Source organism: Leptodactylus fuscus, chromosome 7 (assembly GCF_031893055.1).
Source record: "Leptodactylus fuscus isolate aLepFus1 chromosome 7, aLepFus1.hap2, whole genome shotgun sequence".
NCBI lineage: Eukaryota > Metazoa > Chordata > Amphibia > Anura > Leptodactylidae > Leptodactylus > Leptodactylus fuscus.
The window spans coordinates 21,864,289-21,886,167 of record NC_134271.1 but is presented as its reverse complement, the minus strand read 5'-3'; the positions used below and the strand labels follow the sequence as shown (position 1 = coordinate 21,886,167).

General features: G+C 43.6%; 1 protein-coding gene across 1 annotated transcript in view; it reads right to left on the bottom strand.

The window, feature by feature from the left end:
* Window positions 1-17,205: 17,205 nt before the first annotated feature.
* MUC5AC (mucin 5AC, oligomeric mucus/gel-forming) overlaps window positions 17,206-21,879 on the bottom strand; it is a 32,540-nt gene continuing 27,866 nt past the window's right edge. The window contains exons 48-51 of the mRNA XM_075281260.1: window positions 20,840-20,959; window positions 20,459-20,498; window positions 19,213-19,330; window positions 17,206-18,223 (exon numbers count right to left, since the gene is read on the bottom strand). Of these exons, the coding sequence (XP_075137361.1) occupies window positions 17,971-18,223; window positions 19,213-19,330; window positions 20,459-20,498; window positions 20,840-20,959 (531 nt within the window). The 3' untranslated portion in view covers window positions 17,206-17,970. The remainder of the gene's footprint in view (window positions 18,224-19,212; window positions 19,331-20,458; window positions 20,499-20,839; window positions 20,960-21,879) is intronic.

Below are 21,879 nucleotides of genomic sequence, written 5' to 3'. Positions count from 1 at the left end.
ACAGAGGACCCAGGACTGAACCCTGGGCTACATAGAGGATCCAGCACTGAGTCTAGGGGTGCATCACTTATAACAGAGGACTCAGCACTGAACTCTGGGGTACACCACTTATAACAGAGGACCCAGCACTGAACCCTGGGGTACATCACTTATAACAGAGGACCCAGCACTGAACCCTGGGCTACATAGAGGATCCAGCACTGAGCCCAGGGGTGCATCACCTATAATAGAGGGCCCAGCACTGAGCCCAGGGGTACACCACTTATAACAGAGGATACAGGACTGAACCCTAGGGTACACCACTTATAACAGAGGACCCAGCACTGAACCCTGGGCTACATCACTTATAACAGAGGATTTAGCACTGAACCCTGTGGTACACCACTTATAACAGAGGATCCAGCACTGAACCCTGGGGTACACCACTTATAACAGAGGACCCAGTACTGAACCCTGGGGTACATCACTTATAACAGGGAACCCAGCACTGAACCCTGGGGTACATCACTTATAACAGGGAACCCAGCACTGAACCCTGGGGTACACCACTTATAACAGAGGATCCAGCACTGAACCCTGGGGTACATCACTTATAACAGAGGATCTAGCACTGAATCCTGGGTACACCAATAATATCAGAGGACCCAGCACTGAAACCTGGAGTTCACCACTTATAACAGAGAACGTAGCACTGAAACCTGGGGTACATCACTTATAACAGAGGACACAGCACTGAACCCTGGGCTACATCACTTATAACAGAGGATTTAGCACTGAACCCTGTGGTACACCACTTATAACAGAGGATCCAGCACTGAACCCTGGGGTACACCACTTATAACAGAGGACCCAGTACTGAACCCTGGGGTACACCACTTATAACAGAGGACCCAGTACTGAACCCTGGGGTACATCACTTATAACAGGGAACCCAGCACTGAACCCTGGGGTACATCACTTATAACAGGGAACCCAGCACTGAACCCTGGGGTACACCACTTATAACAGAGGATCCAGCACTGAACCCTGGGGTACATCACTTATAACAGAGGATCTAGCACTGAATCCTGGGTACACCAATAATATCAGAGGACCCAGCACTGAAACCTGGAGTTCACCACTTATAACAGAGGACGTAGCACTGAAACCTGGGGTACATCACTTATAACAGAGGACACAGCACTGAACCCTGGGGTACATCACTTATAACAGAGGATGCAGCACTGAACCCTGGGGTACATCACTTATAACAGGGAACCCAGCACTGAACCCTGGGGTACACCACTTATAACAGAGGATCTAGCACTGAACCCTGTGGTACACCAATAATATCAGAGGACCCAGCACTGAACCCTGGGGAGCACCACTTATAACAGAGGACCCAGCACTGAAACCTGGGTACACCACTATAGGAAAAACTATATAATCGATAATATTGCTATACATTGAGGGCAAATAGTAGTCAGTAACTGGCAAGCGAACTGAGAATTGGTCAGGCACAGTCACAGACAGATACAATGATCACATCCAATAACTTGCAGATGGGAGTTGTTCACTTCTCTTTTCCATCCAGCTCAGACATCCATAACCATTTTTTTCCCAAGATATAGATATAGATTTAACTTCTGTAGTCCATCCCCAACCTTCATAGAAACACAAGATGCCCCCATCCTTTGCTAAATACCGTGCCATGTCACTGTCCACAGGGCCACCTTATTGTTTTTACAGACTGCCCAAAGACCCAAAACTATATAGCCAGTGATAGAATAACAAGCCATGAACCCAAAAAGTATTATAGACTTCAGACAAGACCTCTAAATTCAGATCCCAGATTAGACTCCAATTTTTTTTAGACCCATAAGTCCAACCCAAAATCAGATTTTATTTTCCAATTTTTTATTTTAGGGATATGTATAGAATTAGATGTTTCGGGGACAAATGACTGAGCGTAATTTCGACACGTGCTGTGAACCTAGCCATACATGATTTCATATATATATATATATATATATATATATACACACACCTTAAAACAATGTTCCTTTTATAAAAAGCGTTATTTATAAGGAAAGAAGGAACTCAGAGACGGAAGATATTTCCCATTATTTGGTTAAACCCATAACAATATTTCAAGAACAGCCCAGTCTATGAAAGGAACATTGTTTACCCATTCTCCACCTTTTGTTAAAAAAAAAATCAGGTCACCATTTCCTTCACGATCTATCAAGCTCAATGTCTTCGTTTCTAAATTCATTTCAATGCAAAACTTGACTACAGTATTTGTCCTTGTGAATAGCCCTGCATACAAAATGGAGACCTGACCATGAACAAGTCTTGTGGGCCCCGGTGCAATCTTTTGTCCGGGGCCCCCTACCTCCTCCCTACAGCGAAGTCTTGATAGTGATGGTTATGGGGGGCTAAGGAGTTTAATCCCCCTTAGTGTGGTTAGGGGAATCTGGGGGTCTCCTTGGCTTATGGACCAGATGGAAGCTGCAATCTCAATACTGATGCCAGTGCTTATGGGCCCTCCTAAGGCGCCAGGGCCCTGGTGTGACTGCACCCTCTGCACCCCCTCAAATTACGTTCCTGGCAGATGTTCTGCATCAGCTACAGATAGAACACGCATAAGCCCCCTGATACATCAATGCAAACTATAGATGTATACCATGTGTATATGGGAAGCTTTTGTCATCATGCGCTAGCGCCTTGCTGTGAAATATTGCACTATGCTAAGTGGATTCGTACATTTCCCTGGTAATATTTCCTGTTACATAACTAGGGCAATGTGAATAACACCTCTGATCACTGCCAAATATACTTCACTGTATACAGAATCCTGACAGCTACATTTACAGCAAGACTTATTCGATTTAACATCTTACCCACCATAGGGCACCTTCCTTCACTTACCATTAGGTTATGCAGAAATCCATCCCATGCATGCTGTAGAGTGTAGAAAGATCCCACTGTAGAAAGTTCTGTGGTTGAAGGTATATCTATTGATGTACTGTGGTACACGTAGGATTTGTAGAGTACAAAAATTTTGACTTTTCGGCTACTTAAGCCTTCTTCAAACAGAAATTTACGTTAGAGGATAGACTTCACCCTTGGAGTTGTATAGGGTCCAAATTGTCTTTGTTAGTCGTGTGGGTCCACGTATAATGGGGAAGCAATGGATACTCAGGTCCTGATCGAACAGTGGGACCTCCTGTGCCTTTATCAGGGTTGGGTGAAGTATCCTCCTAGTAATGTATAGAGTCCTATTGATTCTTCTGTTGTAGTAGCGCTATGGTAGCGTTGTAGTAGCGTGGCCTCTGCAGTGTCCGTTGATGGCAGTAGTGGAAATGATGACCCATTGGGAGTTGTAGGTCCCCAGCAGATGGAGTGCTGAAAGTTGCTGACCCCTGCTTTAGAACAACTAGTAATTGGTACATGCCTATTAATTTTGGTGATTTATTGAGATGGGTCCCCTTTGGCGCAGGGTGGCAATCTTAGGGAGTGGGTGAAAAAAAGAACTTGATTTCATGATAGAAACTGCTCCGTACTTGTTGTGAGATTGGATTGTACCAGTATTAAAGGATTTTCTGGCCAACAAATGTATTTTTTTATACTAATGACTTAGTCAGAGGATAGGTAACCAGTATCTGATCTATGTGGGGGTCCGACACCCAGACACTATTGCCCCTATTCAGTTAACAGTACCACTATACAGCTAATCCGACTCCCCATCTACTACTTTAACTTCTGGCACTCAGAGTCTGCCATTACAGCTGATCTGTGTGGGGTCTGGAGGTTGGACCCCCCGCAGATCATATACCGACAACCTAGGTCATTAGTATGAAAATTTAATTCAGGGTTAGAAAACCTCTTTAAAACCGAGGACCCATGTGGCGTAAACGGATCAGTTTGGGTCCGCCCAAGCCGTGACATTTATGCCATATGGGGCCCTCGGCCAAAATAGTTAAACACCAAGGGGCCACACAGTGGCTCAGTGGTTAGCACTGCAGCCTTGCAGCGCTGGGTCCTGGTGTTCAAATCCCACCAAGGGCATAAAACCATCTGCAAGGAGTTTGTATGTCCTCCCTGTGTTTGCATGGATTTCCATCCCATATTCCAAAAAGACATACTGATAGGGAAAAAATGTACATTGTGAGCTCTATGTGGGGCTCACAATCTACATTAAAAAAAAAAAAAAAAGTTAAACACCCTTGTATCTTGTCTCGACACAGATATATTCACAGTACCAAACTTTGTTATTTTGTCATATATTTTCCTCCCGGCTCATTGTTTTCCTGTAAATGTCGTGAGTAATTTTTAAGTTTGTTCTGTTATGCAGAGAAAGTTTTTACAGTATCACATATCTGTCCTAGCGAGTTAGGCTTCTATTTCATCTATTGTGTGTAGTATTAACAGAGAGGGTATCTATTACATATTTTTTCACTATAGACTCATAGTGGCGTAACTAGGAATGACTGGGCCTTGTTGTGAACTTTTGACATACCCCCCCCCACACACACACACACACACACACCTTCCCTGACCAACCCCTGCCGAAGACCCCGACCGACCAATTTTCCACCGAAGACCTCAACCGACTTACACCCCACATTCCTGCATGCACTATTATGCCCCATAGTGGCTCCTGCACACAGTATTATTTCCTACAGTGACCCTTGCACACAATATTATGCCCATAGTGGCCCCTGCACACAGAATTATGCCCCATAGTGTCCCCTGCACACAGAATTATGCCCCATAGTGGCCCCTGCACACAGAATTATGCCCCATAGTGGCCCCTGCACACAGTATTATGTCCCATAGTGGCCCCTGCACACAGTATTATGCCCCATAGTGGCCCCTGCACACAGTATTATGTCCCATAGTGGTCCCTACACACAGTATTATGCCCCATAGTGGTCCCTGCACCCAGTATTATTTTTTATAGTAGCCCCTGCACACTGTATTATGCCCATAGTGGCTCCTGCACACAGAATTATGCCCCATAGTGACTCCTGCACACAGTATTATACCCCATAGTGGCCCCTGCACACAGTATTATGCCCCATTGTGGACACCCATGAACAATTATTACACTCTGGGGTCTTTTCAGACCCCAGAATATAATAATCAGAGACCTAGGGGAGGATACAAACATAAAAAAAAAACACTATTACTTACCTATCCTGGACTCTGGCGCACTCCCTGATGTTGGCCATCTTCAATGACGTACAGGACATCATTTGAGGCGGGGCTTGCATTGCAAGTATAATGATCGGAGGGCCAGGAGAGGTGAGGGAACATAAAAAACAGCGTTACCGGGGCCACACGGTGGCTCAGTGGTTAGCACTGCAGCCTTGCAGCGCTGGAGTCCTGGTGTTCAAATCCCGCCAAGGGCAAAAAACCATCTGCAAGGAGTTTGTATGTTCTCCCCGTGTTTGCATGGATTTCCATCCCATATTTCAAAAAGACATACTGATAGGGAAAAATGTACATTGTGAGCCCTATGTGGGGCTCACAATCTACATTAAAAAAAAAAAAAAAAAGGAAAAAAAAAAAACAAAAAAAAAACCAGCGTTACTTACCTCTCCTGGCTCCAGGCAGGCTTCAAGCCCGCTTGTGTAATATCCCTGATGTCACATGGGCCAGGGCTTGCGTTCTTATGCGTCACAACACAATCCCTGTCATTGAATAGACCCCCCGAGTATAATGATAGTGTTTGTGGGGCCCACGGCCTCACTTACTGATCCCGGCTCCTGCTCACAGAGGCCTCCACAGAAAGAGAAGCAATGGCTAACCGTGAGCAGGAGCCAGGATCGGTAAGTAAATAGGGCCCGTTACCTGCTGTAGTTGGTCCCGCAGGTAACGGCCTATTAAAAAAAAAAAAAAATAGCAGTAGCGGCTGTCACTGGGCCTCCTAACGTCCCGGGCCCTGTGGCAGCCACTACCACTGCTACCCTGTTAGTTACGCCCCTAAAATAGTAATAACACCAAATTAAAAATAGCGCCAAACCTTATAAACATAATTCAGGCCATATACACATGTCTCACGACTTTCCTATACTGCATGATCCCCTCATTGAAAATGTATACACACATTACCCTAGAATATTCCTTAAAGTATATTATTTTTAGCCATCTATAGTAAATTTCAATCGTACATCTGACTGTAATACAAGACATCGAAAATGCACTTTATTGTATTTTTATACATTTCTGCGCTTATGGAATATTTCTATTGTCAGAATATTGTATAACATCCCATGTAACGCGGATCGTGTCTGACTTGGCACCCGTTCTATGCAATGTTTAGTTAGGTTAACCACAAATTATTAGTGACTAAATAACAGCATCCCCTCACATATTTGCACAGCCACACCTCAGGACGTTGCGACATTACCCGGTAATTAACTCTTTACTTCTCAATCAGCTTGGAGAAAGGTTAATCTTCTTATGGGATATGAGCCAAGGTTCGATGCAATTAAATATACATGGAGCATGTACAGAGCTGTGATACGACAGTGTAAATAATGCTTAAGGTCAGGTTTTTTCGTGCTGTTTGTAATGCATATAAAATAGGCCCCGGTTCACATCTGTGTTTGGGCTTGCGTTCTTGGAGTCCACCCGAATGGAAACCTATACGCATTAAACAGAGGCTACTTGGGAAATCCACAGGCCAAATAGACTATTGCGCTCGATTTCCGCACTGATCATGTGGAGACTAAAGCCATGTAAGCAGGACTTTCCTCTCCGCATGATTCGTGCGGAAACCACACAGAACCTTTCATAGTCAGTAACCGCTTTTTAATGGGTATACGTTTCCGTTCAGGGGGTCCCCAAGCGGACTCCCTGAATGGAAACCCGAACTCAAATGTGAACCGGGCCTTATACTTTTCGTCTCTTTTAGTCACTCTCCTGGTTTTAATACAAAACATATGCACTTTTGCCTAAGTTCACACTTGTGCCTGGTTCTCCATTGGAGAACTATTAAAACAGCGGTTACCTGCATATCACACAGACTATAATGGGGTCCACCAGGTGTATTATACTGAAACCATTTGCATAAATAGGAATGGTGCGGCCCCTTGGCAAACTTTTGACATGGGCCCCTCCCCAAACACCCCAACGGACCGCCCCCAAACACCACATTCCTGCACACAGTATTATACGCTGTAGTGGCCCCTGCACACAGTATGATGCCCCATAGTGGCCACTGCACACAGTATTATGTCCCATAGTGGCCTCTGCACATAGCATTATGCCCTATAGTGGCCCCTGCACACAGTATGATGCTTTACAGTGGCCCCTGCACACACAGTATTATGCCCCATAGTGGCCCTGCACACAGTATGATGCCCCATAGTGGCCCCTGCACACAGTATGATGCTCCATAGTGGCCCCTGCACACAATATGATGCCCCATAGTGGCCCCTGTACACATTATGATGCCCCATAGTGGCCCCTGCACACAGTATTATGCCCCATAGTGGCCCCTGCAAACAGTATTATGCCCCATAGTGGCCCCTGCAAACAGTATTATTCCACATAGTGACCCCTGCACACAGTATGATGACCCATGGTGGTCATTGCACAAAATGTGCCGCAACAGAGGTGCCCCCTTTCCCCTCATGTATATGACATTGTCCTGGTGTCCTTGGTGAAGCATTTGGAGGGATCTGACCTGTTCTGGGCATAAATCTGCATTTTGCATGACTTGGACTGATGGACTACAACGTCACGTAGTATTTCTGTGGTTACAACACCTATTTGGAAGCATTAGATCAATAGCGCATGCAAACTTCATCAAGGTTACATAAGCTTAAGGATGTTTGTAGATATTAACATGTAATCCTAATCCTTCCTCTTAACACATCAAGTTCAACAATTCCTAATCTATCATTGTAATTTTGTTTTCCTCCTTTTTTCCATAATTAAAGCTTAGCATTAGTATTGTCAACAGAGTTATTGTATTGTCAAACAGATAGATGAGATGAACGTGGTAGAAGATGATGGTGGAGGTCATGGGGAGAAAACAACTTTCCACGTGTACTAATATGTCATAGACTGGGGTCATGAATGGCTTCTTTTACTACTATACCTCTATGACAAACAGTGGCATAACTAAAGTTTTGTGGGCCCGGGTGCAATCTTTTGTCCGGGCCCCCTACCTCATCCCTACAGCGAATTCTTGATAGTAATGGTTACGGGGGCTAAGGAGGTTAATCCATCTTAGTGTGGTTAGGGGAATCTGTGGGTCTCCTTGGTTTATGGGCCAGATGGAAGCTGCAATCTCAATACTGATGCCAGTGCTTATGACCCCCCTAGGGGTCCTGGGCCCCGGTGTGACTGCATCCTCTGCACCCTCTCAAGTTACGCCCCTGATGACATACCCTACATTTCTGGTGTATACTTTTTGGGTTTTCAGGGATGATAATAGGTCATTAAGCAAAGATTGGAAGGGGCTCAGTACCCAGGACCCTCATGGATCAGCTCATTGAAAAAACTGCAGTGTTCAGATGAGCACTGCCACTGCTTTACTGAAAACCAAGCACAATGTTGTAAATTGACAAGCAATAGTGTCTGGTATTGCAACAAGACTTGTCCAAGACTGAGATGCACACAGGCCATGTGACCTATGGACATGAACTGTGAAGCGAAAGCGGGGCAGATGTAGTGCCACGGCTGCTTTATTTGATTCTGTTGGACCTCCGTTGATCTTCAATTGATGATCTGGGCAAACAACAGTCATCAATTTTATTATCCTATAGGACAAAAACCACACGGAGTGAAACGCGCCAAAAAAAAATGATGAGGAGAAAAATTCGGTGGAGCACATATTTTTTCTGCAGTGTGTTTCATTGGGTTTTTGCAGAGTTTTCCCCTGCGGACTTTCTGCCCTTTTTATACCTGTACGTAAAATGACTGCGTTTCGGTAGGTATAGTTGACGTGCTGTGATTTTCTACAATGTGTAGATGGGAATAGCCAGAATCCCGTACTATAAAATTCAGCGTTATTAGCTGCTATATTTTTGCAACATGGGGCTTCAGCCTTAAAAATCTGGCTCATGGTATAGTACCTTTATTACTAAACTGCTGGTGACTAGATGATTGGACTGGCCACCGACACCGTTCTATCATAGTCGTCATTAAAGGGGTTTCTCGGGCAAAAAAGACCAAAACTTTTTACTTATGTCAGCCGGGGGCATTGAAATAAATTTTAAAAATTCATACTCACCTGTCCCCGATGCTCCAGTGTCTGCTGGTGCATCCTGGTTCTTCAGCTGAACAGGTCTCTTCCGGAGTTCACTACCTTTGACCTCATGGGTCATTTCCTTAGGCCTGCCGAGGCTGCTGATTGGCCTCAGCAGTCATGTGACCGATGAGGCCAATCAGCGGCTTTGGCGGAACTTCGGACGAGACCCGGGAGAAGCCGCCGGAGCAGAAGAACTGGAAGGCGTGGGAGGACACTGGAGCATCGGGGACAGAGGAGTATGATTTTTTTTATTTTTTTCAATGCTTCCAGCTGAGTTAAAAGTTAAAAGGTTTGGCCTTCTTTGCATGGATAACCCCTTTAACTTTTGCAACAGTAGCAGAATTAACCCGATGAACCAATGAACTGGAAACCCAGTTAACCCAATGAACTGGAAAATGCCTCTCTGCGTCAAGCTGATGAGATGCAAATACATCGAAACAGCTGTCCTTGGCTGAGAGACTGTATCTGGTATAATCCCAACGTCATTGCAAACAAAGGCCTCTGAGAAGGTCGGCATGATGTTAAAGGTAGCGCCCTCTATAAGTTTGTTTGACTGAGACTCTGTCTTCCTAATTACATCATGGAAGATAGACTTGCACATTCTCAGTCAGCGCCCTCTATTGGTGTGTATGCCTGAGGCACTGGCATCCTAATTACATCATGGAAGTCAGATTTGCATATTCTTCCCATAGTCCTGGTATCCTAAGCCAAGGGTCCTTGAAAGAAAACCTACGAGTGGGATGATATATCGTAACAAAGTGGGTTTTGTTACTGAAAGAGACTGAGCCTCTATTTTCATTGCAAATATAACCACATCTATTATTATTCATGTTTAGGTGCTGCGGGCTGAGACACAAGATCTGGAATTTGCATCTACAAGAAGAACAGCCTGTTAACGATGACAACCAATCACAGGGCAGCTCTCATTTCTTATACAGTTTAAGGCCAGTGCCCCATGTGGCCAACCACGGAAACACTGCGGAAAAAAACAATTACTTTTACTGTCACTGTGTAGTGGATGAGTTTCTAGCGAATCCTACCCCCACAGTGCAGGAAAACATGCACTGCGGACATGATGCCTTTTCCAAAACCATCACGGTTTTGGAAATCACATTGTGTCAATTATACCCACGGCCCGGCCAGCAATTTCCCTATAGGTATGATGGATGCAGAAATTTTTTTTGCTGTGGGACACTACGTGGGACCTTAGACGGTATCAGAAATCTCCCCCTGAGTTTACTTTTTGACAATATTAGTAAATCTACCCCACTAGTCTCAAAGACTATCAGCCAGAGGCACAGTAAGGGGTTTGGCACAGGGGGAGTAAACATATTGAGCCCCCTACCCAGATTTACTTATATTATGACTTTACAGTGGCCATATAGTGGTATATACCAGGTCTACACAGGGCGCTTAAGAAATACAGTACAGAAAAATGTTGTGACTTACAGGTGACATCTCTGACTATAATCGTTCATTTCCAGTCTCTTCCATCCTGACCGCCATGACCACTTCCTCCAGCTGTGACTTCTCTCTGTAAAGTTTGTAACACAGACAACTTTAGCTCCTCACTTTTCCAGACACCTAACCAACATCTTAATTGCAAAGTCCCCATCCTCCTGCTACTCCAATTACAATTAAAAATACATGATAAAAAAAATCCCCTATAAATGAATGATATCCTCATATTTATCTTTGTGCCTCGTTGTGCCCCCTAAAGGGATTGTCGGGATCAGAAATATTAATGCGTGCAGCAGAAGAAGGCTATAAAATAAAAATGCACTGAGGCCTTGTTCACATCTGCGCCGGTAATCCGTTCGGGGGAGTCCGAATGGGGACCCTCCCCCCCCCCCCCGGAAAGGACTATCGAACGCATTGTCAAGCAGTGTACAGCAAAAGGACATGGACCCCATAAACTATAATGGGGTTCGTGTGGTCTCCGCGTGGAACATGCAGACAAAAAAGTAGTTCCTGATCTACTTTCCTGTCCACATGACTCAAGTGGAGACCGAGCAGAAAGCACATGGACTCCATTATAGTCTATGTGGTCTGTGTGCTTTCACTGTACACCGCTTGTCAATGCACAATGCATTCGGTAGTCCGAACAGGGGGGTCCCCTTGCGGACCTCTCCGAACAGATTACTGGTGCAGATGCGAACGAGGCCTTACAAATCCAAACAAATCAAATCAAAGAAGCTTTATTGGCACGTCAAAATAGATATTTGGCATTGCCAAAGCAAGTAAAGTGAGGGTGAGAGTTGGGGTTGGGGGGGAGAATGGTGGGTATGGGGGGGGGGGGTGATTTGGGGTATAATAGTCTTTGGGGTCTCATCTTCCTCTTAGTTGGTGGCAGGTGGACACCTATTGGGCAGCGATCTCCACAGTCGACTCCTCTTCTTCCAGTAGGATGTAGAATTTCATTTTATCATCATCCAATCAGATTAAGACAAGTCAGAAGAGCTTACATGCATCCTTCCATGTCTGCCTGTACTGGGCTAGCTGCCACCTTCACTGCTCTATTTGTATATGGAACGGCTGTGGCAATGATCATCGCTCTCTATAGTACAGCAGTATACAGTGTTTTGCTCTCCACGGTATTGTTGCTAGCTATGGTTATTGTTACTCCGGCAGTATCACAGATACTTGAAAGAATTACAGCTTTAGTACCCACAACTACAGTTATCAAAAATACAATGAGTTAGCAGTGCATTAATAGTAAACAATACTGGGAGCTGCATGCTTGGGGAATCTAAGAGATCATTGGGGTGCAATACCCAGGATCCCTGCTGATGAGCCATCACCCCTTTCACTATTTACACTGCACTGTGTCTGTTTCATAGTGACTGTGCAATGGTATTACACTCTGTAGTAATAGTGTATGGCAGATAACAGATGGATTGTAATGTAAATAGTGAAGGGACTCCACGCTGTATAATATGGTCCCCCACCAGTATAATGCTCCATAGTGACCCCACACAGTATTATGTTCCACAGTGACCCTATACAGTATAATATTCTCCACAGTGGCCCCCACACAGTATAATATGCTCCACAGTGGACCCCACACAGTATAATATGCTCAACAGTGGCCTTACACAGTATAATATGCTCCACAGTGGACCCCACACAGTATAATATGCTCCACAGTGGCCTCACACAGTATAATATGCTCCACAGTGGACCCCACACAGTATAATATGCTCCACAGTGGCCTCACACAGTATAATATGCTCCACAGTGGCCCCACACAGTATAATATGCTCCACAGTGGCCTCACACAGTATAATATGCTCCACAGTGGCCTCACACAGTATAATATGCTCCACAGTGGTCCCAACACAGTACAATTTGTTCCATGGTGGCCCCCACACAGTATAATATGCTCCACAGTGGCCTCACACAGTATAATATGCTCCACAGTGACCCCACACAGTATAATATGCTCAACAGTGGCCTTACACAGTATAATATGCTCCACAGTGGACCCCACACAGTATAATATGCTCCACAGTGGCCTCACACAGTATAATATGCTCCACAGTGGACCCACTCAATATAAAATGTTCCTGAAAGCCCCTCCAGCCACTTCAGGTGAACCCATGAAATTTGTTTTTCTGAATATTTGTGAGGTTCAGCCCTGCAGTCTGTTGTGGTGCCGTTATCTCCTCAGAGCATAATAAATGGAGGCCCAGGAAAGACGAATAAAAATTACAAAACACTTGCACTGCACTGACCTTGCCTCACCTGGGCATCTTCACTCGGTTCCAGCTCACTCCAGCATGTTCTTTAAGCCTTTCTGGCCTGCGACTGATTTCAGGGGGTCACCTTTGGGGCCTCAGTGGTCACATAGTCAAAAAAAAACAAACAAAAAAACATAATTTTTGCAACACGTGACCTCAGCCATAACTAGTTTTAGTTTTCTTGTTTTAAAATAAATTCAGAATAACATGTAATACTGACTGTGAGGCAATCATAGTTATCTATCGATTACAGTACAGACAGTATGTCACTGGGAGGCAGAGGCTACTAGCATCATTCATAGTAGAATATTACAATAATATTACATTATTATTATTATAGAATTGGGGGGGGGGGTTTACATAGACCCTCAACAAACTAATCAAAATATTATACATACCCCAAAATGATGCCAATGAAAGTACAAGTCATCACGCAAAAAATAAGCCCTCAAATGTTGACACAAGAAAAAAAAAAAAGTTACATTGTAGGGTTCTAGGTTGGAGTTGATGGACCTGTGTCTTCATACAACCTCTTCTACGATTGTGTAGTCAAGTTAAACTTAGCATGAAAAATCATATGGTAGTATGTTACATGAACCCTAGAGGGGGGTGTAGCACTCAACAGTCGCAACACGATTCCATTCTAACACAATGTGAACACTAGATGGTGCTGTTATACAGAATCATATGAGATAGACAGCATAATACTATGCAGATAGCATGCTATATACAGTATAACTCAGGAGATCTGTCACCAAGAGTATAAGGGGAAGATTTACAGTTAAAAAGCCAGGACATCCTGCCTACTGCATGAGTGACTACAGCTTAAAGGGGTTGTCCAGTTTTAGACAAATATTGAGAGGCAAATTTTATTGTTTGTAATTATAATTTTTGCATCAATTACTCGTGGTTTTCTTCATCTCTGCTTGCTGTCATTCATTGTTTACTTCCAGTGGATTTCAGTCCATGGTCATGTGATATACAGTCCATGGTCATGTGATATGCAGTCCATGGTCATGTGATGTACAGTCCATGGTCATTTGATCTACAGTCCATGGTCATGTGATATACAGTCCATGGTCATGTGATGTACAGTCTATGGTCATGTGATATACAGTCCATGGTCATGTGATATACAGTCTATGGTCATGTGATGTACAGTCCATGGTCATGTGATCTACAGTCCATGGTCATGTGATATACAGTCCATGGTCATGTGATCTACAGTCCATGGTCATGTGATATACAGTCCATGGTCATGTGATATACAGTCCATGGTCATGTGATATACAGTCCATGGTCATGTGATGTACAGTCCATGGTCATGTGATATACAGTCCATGGTCATGTGATATACAGTCCATGGTCATGTGATATACAGTCCATGGTCATGTGATGTACAGTCCATGGTCATATGATATACAGTCCATGGTCATGTGATATACAGTCCATGGTCATGTGATATACAGTCCATGGTCATGTGATGTACAGTCCATGGTCATGTGATGTACAGTCCATGGTCATATGATATACAGTCCATGGTCATGTGATATACAGTCCATGGTCATATGATATACAGTCCATGGTCATATGATATACAGTCCATGGTCATGTGATGTACAGTCCATGGTCATGTGATATACAGTCCATGGTCATGTGATGTACAGTCCATGGTCATATGATATACAGTCCATGGTCATGTGATATACAGTCCATGGTCATGTGATTTTCAATCCATGGTCATGAATCAGCTGCGGAATCCGTCTGAAGAAAGGGCAGCTTGCTTCTTTTTCCCGTGAGTGGGAACAAACTGCTCATGGAAAAAAGAACGTTAGCGGTCTACATAGACCTCTATTGTGAGCGGGCAGATTTTAAGGTGGATTCCGCGTCAAAATCCGCTCCTCTTGCCCCGTGTGAATTAGTCCTAATTACTGTGCTGTGCACCTGTGTAGAGCATGGATCACATGACCACTGTTCCCACTGACTCTAATGTAAACAGTATGGCGCACACTTTCTTCCCATGTTTGTTTACTTTTGCAATGGAAGAAAAAGTCCTTCGTGTAGAACGTGTTCTTCCATCAGAAAACAAATCACATGATGTAAAAAATCTTTAAAAAAATGGGTGAGTGCAGACACGAGGACGCTGTGTCTGTATCTGTCACTTAATGTCCATTGCTCTCATCCTGTGATGGATTAGAGCAACGGGCATTCAATAGCAGTAGTGAAAACCCATCCAATGCGCAGTATCATCAGCATGATATCACAATATCATACTAACATCTCATAGCAGCTATTGTCCTGGCTTCTCTATCATATACGAAGCAGTGAGACTATGGATCTCATTGCCACATGACGTGGTGATGGCTGATAACATGTACAAGATAAAGAATGGTCAGGATACTTTTACTGACAGTAAGAATATCATAGGTTATGGGAGCTACACATTTTTGGCATAGGATGTTGATCCAGGCATGTAATCCAATTCCCATATTTAGAGTTGGGAAGGTTTTTTTTCCTGTGATTGAACAATTGGCATCAGCCTTGTAGGGTTTTTTGTTTTCCTCTGGATCAACTTGGTCTTATGTCTTTATCCAACCTTATTTACTATGTTAATATGTCTACCCTTATCTTGGGTTATATTACCATGACATGATTCAAAATCTTGGACAGGAAGCAATTCATAGGATAGGCATATATAGGACATATATCTTGCGATAGAAAATTGAAATATGTTGTTTTGAAAAGCTGGTCATCTCATGGCACACATATCTATGTCCAGCCAAGAGAAAAGGTTATAAAGGACACATCTGTATGGTGTTTTACTGTGTCATAAGGTGGCATATACTGTAGGTGCTTATGTCTGTATAATAAAGAACCATGATCCATATGCAAAGTGCATGGGTTCCTAGTATTTAGACAACATATAAATAATTCTACCACTAAGGCTAAGTCTGTGTTGCAGATGTGAACCTAGCAGATTCCGTCTAAAATTGAGGAGGACTCTTCTCTCTGGTTTTATACTGACGGACACCTGGCAAACCTCATCATGGTCTATGGCAGCAGTTCTCAACCTGTGGGTCGCGACCCCGGTGGGGATCCAATGACCAAAACACAGGGGTCGCCTAAAGCATACCTCCCAACCGTCCCAGTCGGTGGGAGGTATGTCCCGGTTTCAACTTATCGGCGCCCGGAGGATGCCAATGAGTTGAACACACAGGCGATTAAAGCAGGAGCTTTCACAGCCAGCTCCTGCTTTAACGCTGTGCTGCGACTTCTGCATGTGTAGCCACGATGTGATGACGTCACATCGCGCCTACAACTATATGAGAAAGCGAGACTGCGTAGAGAGCAGCGGGGGAGTGATGGAAGGTGAGTATAAGAGGTTTTTTTTGTTTTAAACATTAAGGTGGAACATATTGAAGGGGCAGATGAAGGGGAGTGAGAACGGCATGACACTGGGGACAGAGATGGAAGGACATGAAACTGTGGGCAGATGAAGAGGGGTATGGCATGACACTGGGGGCAGAGATGGAGGGACATGAAACTGTGGGCAGATGAAGAGGGGTATGGCATGACACTGGGGGCAGAGATGGAGGGACATGAAGCTCTGGGCAGAGATGGGGGAACATGAAACTGGGGAACAGATGGGGACATGAAACTGGGGGAAGAGATGGGGGGACATGAAACTGTGGGCAGATGAAGGGGTTATATGAAACTGGGGGAGAGATGGCGAGGGGATATATAATGTACGGGTGACTGTAGGAGGATTATACTGTGTGGGAGCACATGAAAAATGAATTGCATGTTTTGTCCCTCTTTCTAATCTTCAAAAGTTGGGAGGTATGCCTAGAGCCATCAGAAAATACATATTTCCGATGGCTTTAGCCACTCAGAAGCCGCGCTACTGTCTGCAGCAGCGCTATTCAGCTGGAACGCACCCCGTTATGGACGCACATTCCAAACTGAATTGGGTCACCACAACATGAGGAACTGTATTGCGGGGTCACGGCATTAGAAAGGTTGAGAACCACTGGCTATGGGGTCCATGGGTGCCCTCAGGTAACTGCTTTTTAAGCAGCTAGGCTCTTCATCTATCGGTTCCCCATTCAGACCTGAATAACAGAGAGCTGAACGTTCGTGTAACCCTATCCATGTATCTTTTCTATATTATAGATCCTTGTACACTTGAGAAGAACATAAACCCCACGCGAAAACTTTTTAAAATGCTTAAAAGATTTTTAATAGAAATCATATTTCATACTCTGGAAATACAATAAACACATAACTCTCTAGACCCAATGGCACGGAACAAGGAAAATACACACCATACATATCAGAAATCTCCAACCAGACCAATAAATAGATCAAAGAGCTTAGCTTTAGAAAAATAGGAATCTGGCGTCAAAAACATTAAATAAAAAAAGAAACGTAACAACACAGTCCTTCATCTTTACCTATTAGCTAAATTCTGATAAATGAACTCGATTCAGCTAATTCTGTTATCCTGTAAACATGATGACACGGAGCAGCAATGGGTTTGCCTTCATTGAATGAAATGCTTATATGGACCTGAGCTGGATCCTAATGAGGGTCATGTCCCTCGTGGACATCCTACGATACAGACGCCCTCTCTACTGGCTGTCATCAATATATCGGAGCCCTGATATTATTCTAGAATTACTAAGGGGTTAAAATACGATAAACTATAAATCAAATGTTATTGTGCAAAATTCTAAGGGTTACACATGTATAGCTATAAAGGAATCCTGCGTAACAAAAAGCCCAGCAATATGTAGGAGTCCCAAAATATAAGTAGATAAAAGGTCGGAGGCTTTGCTGAGGAAATCTTGGCAGTCGTAAAGCAAAGCATTAGACGCGCATTGGTAGAGTATGTTTTACAGAGTATTTGGATGCGGTGGTCAGAGTTCTTATTAAAGTTCTGATTCCGAGTAATTCATATAGAGAAATTGATCCTGTTGTTTAGTTGGTTTGTTGTATCTGCTGCTCCTGGTTGGTCTGCTGTTCGCTCTGGACCTCTTGATGTTGCTGCGAGCTGGAGGTCTGGGTGTCATTGGCACATTCGGTGTGGGTACAGCCACACTCCTCGGCATAGAGGTAGGTGTAGACGGTGCTGGTTCCATCCCGACATTTCAGGTTCACTTGGCGTTTGCTGGTCTTGACTTCCTGACAACAGCTGCACTTGTGCTCCATTGTGTTTGCTTCAGCGGAGTACCTGCACAAAGAGGATGTGGTTTAAAAATGGTACTATGGTTCTGTCTGGGTTATGTCCCTGGCCTTAAGTTCTGCAACTCAGTATGGCACTAAGGTAGGGTTGACACTTGCGCCTTGTCTCCACTTGGGGATTCCGCTCCCCATTCCACTTTAAAAATACGGAGAAAGAAGGCCTTCAAGCGTTTTGGCCGGAAACCAGGTACACCCCATTATAGTCTATGGGTTTCTGCTTTTTTACTGTGGGGTCCCCAAGCAGGGAACCAAATGGATCTACTCCATCTTCATCATAAAACTGACTGATTGGGATGGGCTTAGTCAAGGGACAGGGCTTAAAGGGTTTCTGGGGTTATTAATTCATGACCTGTACGTGGGCAGATCGGGCATCCAGGACCCCCATCAATCAGCTGGTTAAAGAGACTGCAGTATTCACAGGCACAATGTGCGTCTCTTTACAGAAAGCCAAGCAGAGCACTGTACAATTATATGGCGGCTGCGCTTGGTATCAATGCTCAGCCCATTCACTTGATGAATGTGAAGTCACATGGCTGGGTGTGGGACCCCCATTCATCTTCAGTTGATGATATATATAATAGGTCATCATTTAATATAACCTGAAAAACCCCTTTAATGCTATTTTTGCCCTACTGAAAAAAAGAAAAGCATCAAAGAGGCTCCTTCTTCAGGACCAGGGAGGAGAGAGGCGGAAAGCGGCATAGCTCATCTAGTGATACGCACAGAGAAGGTTTAGTAATATATTTCTCTACTTTTACTGTAAAATGAGGCAAAATAGGACTAATGGAAAGGAGGAGATAAGATGAAGAAGTACTATAATTTCTTTTTTTCTGTGCATTTTATGTACAGTCTTCACATGAAGAAATTTGGCTGGGGTTAACTCAAGAAACCTGCCCAATACAGATATATGGTTTGCAAAGTAAGAGTGTCTAAAGAATAATAGAAGGAAGGTTTAAGGACGTTTTCATGGTGACTTACTTGGATGAGGTCATGCAGGCTCCTCCGCAGTAGGACAACTCCACAACCTGGTCGGATTCACAAGTGCTGGTCTTGATACGCTGGGTCTCTTTATGGAGCCCACATCCTGGCACAACAGCTGTAGTAGAAAGGGGAAAAATAAATTACATACTGGAAAGGTTTAGATCAGTATTCAGTATCTGTATAACCTCCTTATATATAGAAGGCATCTGTATAACCTCCTTATACATAGAAGGTATCTGTATAACCTACTTATATATAGAAGGTATCTGTATAACCTACTTATATATAGAAGGTATCTGTATAACCTCCTTATATATAGAAGGTATCTGTATAACCTCCTTATACATAGAAGGTATCTGTATAACCTACTTATATATAGAAGGTATCTGTATAACCTCCTTATATATAGAAGGTATCTGTATAACTTCATTACACGTTGAAGGTATCTGTATATCCTCCTTATATATAGTAGGTATCTATATAAACTCCTTATATATAGAAGGTATCTGTATAGCCTCCTTATATATAGAAGGTATCTGTATAACTTCATTACACATTGAAGGTATCTGTATATCCTCCTTATACAGTGGCATAACTAGGAATGGTGAGGACCGAAGGCAAACATTTGACATCGGCCATCTTCAATGGTGTATAGGATGTCATGTGAGCAGGGGATTGCGTCACGATGCAAGCACCAGCCCCAGGAGAGGTAAGTAACAGTGTTTATTATGTTCCCTCACCTTTCCTGGTCCTCAGATCAATATACTTGGGGGTCTGAAAAGACCACCTGAGTATTATGATAGTAGTATTTGTGGGGTTCGCAGTACCACGGGCTTACTTACCGATCCCAGCCCCTGCTAACAGCCGACTCCACAGAAGGGAAAGTGCCGGAGGCCGTGAGCAGGAGCCAGGATCGGTAAGTAGATGGGGCACTTTACCTGCTGGAGTTACTCCAACAGGTAATGGCCTATTGAAAAATAAAATTACAAAATCCTCAGCAGTAGCAGCTGCCACCGGGCCTTCTAACATCCCGGGCCCTATGGCAGCCACTCTGCGGCTACCACGGTAGTTACGCCCCTGGCCTTATATATAGAAGGTATCTGTATATCCTCCTAATAAATATCAGTGGTTCCCAGTCGTTTTATTGCATTTTTGGAGTATTCTAGTCTACCATGTGCAGAATAGCAGCTACAGTAATGTACAATGACAGAATTACAGCCATGAGACACCCAGGTGTACTTACGTTCGCAAGTTTCGCAGCAGCCATCAGATTTGATAGAACCCTGTATAACAAAGCACAGATTAGTAAAGAAGACGTACACTTTCCCAGAGAATGTTATCGCGTTTTTCATATTTATTACTATTTTTTTACTACTTATTTTACATGGAAACAGTAGAAAAATTTGAAACACTGCTAGGTTACAGATAGAATATTCTCAGGTGGTTCATTTCTTAATCTACATTTATAGCATTGAGACTCCATTTTTCCTATACAGGACTCTAAAAATTTTTACTGACAGTCGCTATCGATGTGTCAGTAAGGAATAAGTCATATCATTTAGATCTATTACAGTTTGGAAGTCTCTTCTATAGACAGAAAATATGACTATATGGGTAGACAAACCTCCAGACACTTGGAGCGATCGAGAGGTTGGCACTTCTTGTCTGTTTTCACTACGTCATAGGTGCTTGAGCAGGTGTAGGTGGAGCACTTGTCTTCTGCTGGAATGTATTGTTCTTCAGGCTGAAAAAAAATTAACATATATACTATATGGTAGGAAATGTGTATAGAACTATAAGATAGAGCTAAGTTACTATAGAATATAATATCAGTAATATTACAAGTTATGGTTATCTGATTTCTGGAGATGAGTTAGTGATCCAGGAACTTAGCCTGACTACAATACTTGGACTTGGGAAGGAATGATTCCCTAAACCAGACCTAGATCCTACATGTAGAGGAGGCTGCATCTATACACTAGACCTGGGGAAGGGGAGTGTCGGTGAGAGGGAAGTACCCATACAGTGTATGGGTCATGATAATTGAGCAAGGTGGAGGAGAGAAGAAGATGTCAAAACTGAGCAACAGCGACCTCGTATACCGACCCAGGCTGATGTAAGGAGCAAGCTTCTATATGGTCATAACACAGGACAGCCCATAGCATACATTATAAGGGACTGATGGTAGTATATCCATATACATTTCATGGGACTGGCTATAGCATTCAGTAGACTACACATACAGTGGTAGACACACTATGGTAGTGTAGAGACATATAATAACATGTACATATTGAATTTACCTTAATGATCTTTGTTGTGTTGTCACTTAGGTGGATCACACAGGCGACAGTTACGCACTGTCCACAGCATTCGCCGGGTTGTACCTCGTATTTGGAACCCTGGGGAAAAAATATCATTCATTTAGATTATAACATCTTCCGGTCAGAATTATTCTGTGTTTTAGATAAATTTTTATATTAAGTGATCGTACAAGTGGACAATCATCAATGGCACAAGTTCTTCTGACTTCCACGGGCACGTAATGATCCTCGACGATGTGGCACTCGTACTCTACGCATGGCTGGTCAGGTGGGCTGAAGGTATCGTCAGGCTGCAAATACATAGACAAAATAATATATCATGTAGACAAATACCTAAGGT